At 40.3% G+C, this 4,096-nt stretch overlaps 1 protein-coding gene across 1 annotated transcript; it reads right to left on the reverse strand.

The window, feature by feature from the left end:
- Window positions 1-619: 619 nt before the first annotated feature.
- LOC110733974 (protein MAINTENANCE OF MERISTEMS-like) lies at window positions 620-3,327 on the reverse strand. The gene is made up of 4 exons (XM_021914041.1): window positions 3,027-3,327; window positions 2,681-2,970; window positions 2,571-2,573; window positions 620-988 (listed from the first exon to the last, which is right to left on the reverse strand). The coding sequence occupies exons 1-4, from the start codon at window positions 3,325-3,327 to the stop codon at window positions 620-622; spliced, it is 963 nt and encodes a 320-aa protein (XP_021769733.1).
- Window positions 3,328-4,096: the final 769 nt, after the last annotated feature.

Consider the following 4,096-nt stretch of genomic DNA (forward strand, 5'->3'; position numbering starts at 1 on the left):
ATCATAGAAATTAGATAGTGATAATAAAAATAAAAAAATAAAAAAAACTTATAGTAGTGATTACACTTTGTTAAAAAAAAAGTACTACTAATAATATTGTGTAAAAGTACCTTAAGGTTTTACTATATCCTCAATCGTGATAGTCGAAGGAGGAGTAATATCCATTGCAGTATTCTCAGCAACCTTATAACTTTCGCCTTCTCCCTTCTTCTTGACCCACACATTATTCTTCAATTTAGGAATAGGAGCCCTTTCTACCCTTTTCCCCTTCTCTTTGGAGTTTGAAGGAGCCTTTTTTCGGGGATTTGAGGATGGTTCTTTAACTTTTATTCCTTGTTGCGCAGTTTGGGAGCAACCTTCCTCTTAGGTTCTCTCAGACGAGCCTTAGGAGATGTGAAAATGTCCAATTTCCTCCTCACTCCTTTGTTTTGGGCATTCGTAGAAGTAGTGGTGGCCGATTGCATTAAAGGCTTAGGTGGATTGCGAGCCAAAGAAGCTTGATTTTGTTGGTGAGCCTTATTCAATTCTCCCTTGTCAGTCGCATTCATCCAAGCCTTGTAAAAGGAAGATAAACCTATGCTTGCGGTGGGATTTTGCACTACCCACTTGGAAGGCTAGTCTAATACTCAATCCAACGGGGAATTCTTTCGGCCTTAAAATTCACATCCTTAAAAGCATCATAATCTAGTGGAGGGATTAGTTGTTTCATCCCGTATTGTCTCATAACCCTGCAAGGAAATATGTAAGTGGTACTAGAAAGGCCCAAGAGGCGAATATAGGAACAATTAGAACTATTCTCAACCATAGTACTTATGTTCCACCAAGGAATCACAGAGCGTATGTTAGGAACCCCGTGATAGAAAAAGGTCATCCATTCTTCTTCATTCTTATGCTTGTACAGAATGCGACGACCAGGGAACAATCTCACTCCATTGGCCTCAAGATTTTGTGGCTGATCAACAATTCGCAAGCGCTCCATGAGCCAAATCTAAAAAAAAAAACAATGAAAAGTTAGATTGTGAATACTGCAATAGCAGGTGGCGCGCGCAAAGGAAAAGTCGCGCGCCATCCGCGCGCAACTGTGGAGGTTGTGTTGGTATGCCCAGCGCAACTTCCATAGTTGCGCGCGCTGACAAGTATGTTAAAATAAAAAATAAAAAATAACAAAATAACAAAATCGTACATGTAAAAGGAGTGGACTTTCGGTGAAACAGTTCTCGTTTGGATCTCCTCTAAGCCGATTCAAGCAAAGCACAGTTACTGCCAAGGCTAGTGGAGCGGGTGAATGACACCCCTCTATTTGCTCTACTATGGAAACCATTGAATAATCTCCATATTCCTTGTCTGTCCTAAGTAAACAATTGACAATAAGACAAAAACATAAAGCATGAATTTTAAAAACGTTGTTTAGTAAAATTGTTTCGAGTTACAAAAATATTCGATGAATTGAATTAAATTCACGCCATGCTCCGTATCAATTATGGCCATATCATTGTCGTTCAAGATAAAATATCGCTGAAAAGCGGGTTTGGAATCTGACAAGGTAGAGGCATAAGTCATAGGGAGAGTATTTGCAGGGAAACCTGGGAGAGCTTCAAACTCGCTAGCTAATGGGATTATTTCATCCCCTTTGAAGAGGAAAAGATGGTGGTTGGGATCCCAATGGTTAACAACGGCATGAAGAAAATCAAAGTTAATGTTGAGTTGCATATAACTTAGTAGTGCGTCAAGGTGGTATATTTTAAAAGCTAACTTATCCTCACTAGAAAGGGAGGTGATCCATTGCTTCAATCATTGCTCAAAAGTTTTCACCATTGTAATATTAAAAATTCTTTTGAATAAAACTAATTGTTGGTGTCGAATAAATGTGAGATGATCAAAAACCTAGACGTAACCATGTTTAAATAGACCAAAATGTTCCGATTTTTGGCAAAAAACTCTCAAAGGAAAGTTCACCCGCAAATGTCGCGCGCAACTCAACCAGTTGCGTGCAACTGATTCTCTAGAGCGCGACGTCCGCGCGCAACTCACGCAGTTACGCGCCTAATTTGTCGCAGTGAATTTTTGGTTATTTCCGTATTTCGCTTAATGAATATTAGAAACTTTTATTATGATTTTATGATTAACTCACACGCTTGCCTTTTTTGTTATTAACTCACACGCTTCCCCTTTCCTTTCTTATTTTATTTTCCTTCTATTATTTTATTTATTTTTATTTTCCTTTTCTTTTTCCTTTTTTCTTTTATTTCTTTTCCTTATTCTTCTCCTTTTTCTTTTCTTTTTCCTTATTCCTTTCCCCGCTTTCTTTTACTTCCCTTTTTTCGTTCTTTTTTTTCCAGGGGAGTAAGTCGGGAACCCTTTCCCTCCCTCGGAAATTTTTGCAAGTTTTTACGCAAACATTTGTGGAAAATAAAATGCGATAAAAGAAAAATGGCGATACATATAAAATACGTCGTATGTACAAAAATCATATACATAAAAAATAAAAATTATATACATTTTTCATAAATAAATAAAAAATATACACAATGGGATCAGGGTGCTTAGAGACTCCCGGAAGGCTGCTGCACATCCTGCAAAATCCAAATCAAAGATTAATACACATTCATGTAATAACTTTGATAAAATTAAAAAAAAATAATTAAAAAAAAAGAAAAAGAGAAAAAAAATGAACACGCACCTCGAGAATATAGTCGTGCCATGAAATGGAGATCCGGGGCACCTCAGTAGCTGCCGCGGAATCCATCACCTGGGTCACCTTGCCCATAGCAGTAAGCATACGGGCATACGACACCTCCGCCCAGCTCAGGTTGCCAACTTGCTCCAACTCACTATGGCAAATAAGTAACCCGATGGCGAAACGCTCTTCCCGATCACTCAAAATAGTGACGGAAAGATCGTGAGCAATGTATATTTGAGCCAGCTGCTCAGGAGTACACTGCTGGTCGACCTCATCAGTTGACAACTCATCTGCAAGAACCAAGTAGGACAGGACTGTGCATACACGTGGAGGGTCGCTGCAAGACGATCCCCCACGAGGTCATGCAGTCTCTCGTCTGACCCCTTCATGTTCTCCAAAACCACGGGTTCTCCTCCAAAAGGAAAACCCGTGATCATGGAGAAATCGTAAAGGGTAACCATCATCTCTCCCCACGGGAAGTGAAAAGTGTTGGTGGAATCCCACCAAAACTTCAACAACCCGCGAAGAAAAGCCAGTGATGCAGGCTGACTCGATAGATCCCGAAGAGCTGCCAGCTGGGGACCAACCCCCGAAAGCTCTATCACCTCCCTCACTGCCTCGGGTAAGCTCTCAAACCGACCACTCATGTCACCCGAGCCATACAGGCGCAGGCTAGGCTCACTCTTAAAAAAGGGAAATTCAATAATGACGCGTTAGAAAAGATACAGAAAAAAAGAAAAGTTAGAAAATAAAAACGCAAAGAAACTCACAATGCCACGCCAACCCTGAATCGAAACATGGTGATCCGGGTCCCATTTAAGGACCTGCAAATCCCAGTTGGGAGGAGCCTCCCAAACCACCTCTTCGTGACGACGTCGCTCAGCACCGACGTGTCACTCTCGACCTTCCTCTTAAGCACGTGTCACCCTCTTTCGAGGGCGAACCGCCTCGTCCGGAACAGGTCCTCCTAAGACCTCCTCGGCATCAACAAACGGGGGAAAATCCATGTTACAATAGATGGAATTTTGAAAAATTACACGCTTGAATATATTTTCTAAGTCCTAAAAAGAAACGTAAGGACGAATCCTATACCCATTTCGACATCATAACGGTTGCAAAAAGGGAAAAACACTAAGTCGAATACCGCCCAATACTTGGGGGCTACGACACCTGCAATTGAACTTAATAAATGAGGGCTCAAACGCCCACAAAGCCAACCTATACCAGTTCAACTAACTATACTAAAGATTATTTCTATAAATCTTGGAAATTAACAGTTCGTAGATGAATAACAATCATCCAAATATAGTTATCGTCTACCAAACAATCATTTTGAAGCTTGAAAATGGCAAAAATCAGAAAAAACATACATTTCGCGCCATTTCTCGAAATCAAAATTTTTAAAATATGGTTCAT

This window comes from Chenopodium quinoa, unplaced genomic scaffold (genome assembly GCF_001683475.1).
Source record: "Chenopodium quinoa cultivar QQ74 unplaced genomic scaffold, ASM168347v1, whole genome shotgun sequence".
Taxonomy (NCBI): Eukaryota; Viridiplantae; Streptophyta; class Magnoliopsida; order Caryophyllales; family Amaranthaceae; genus Chenopodium; species Chenopodium quinoa.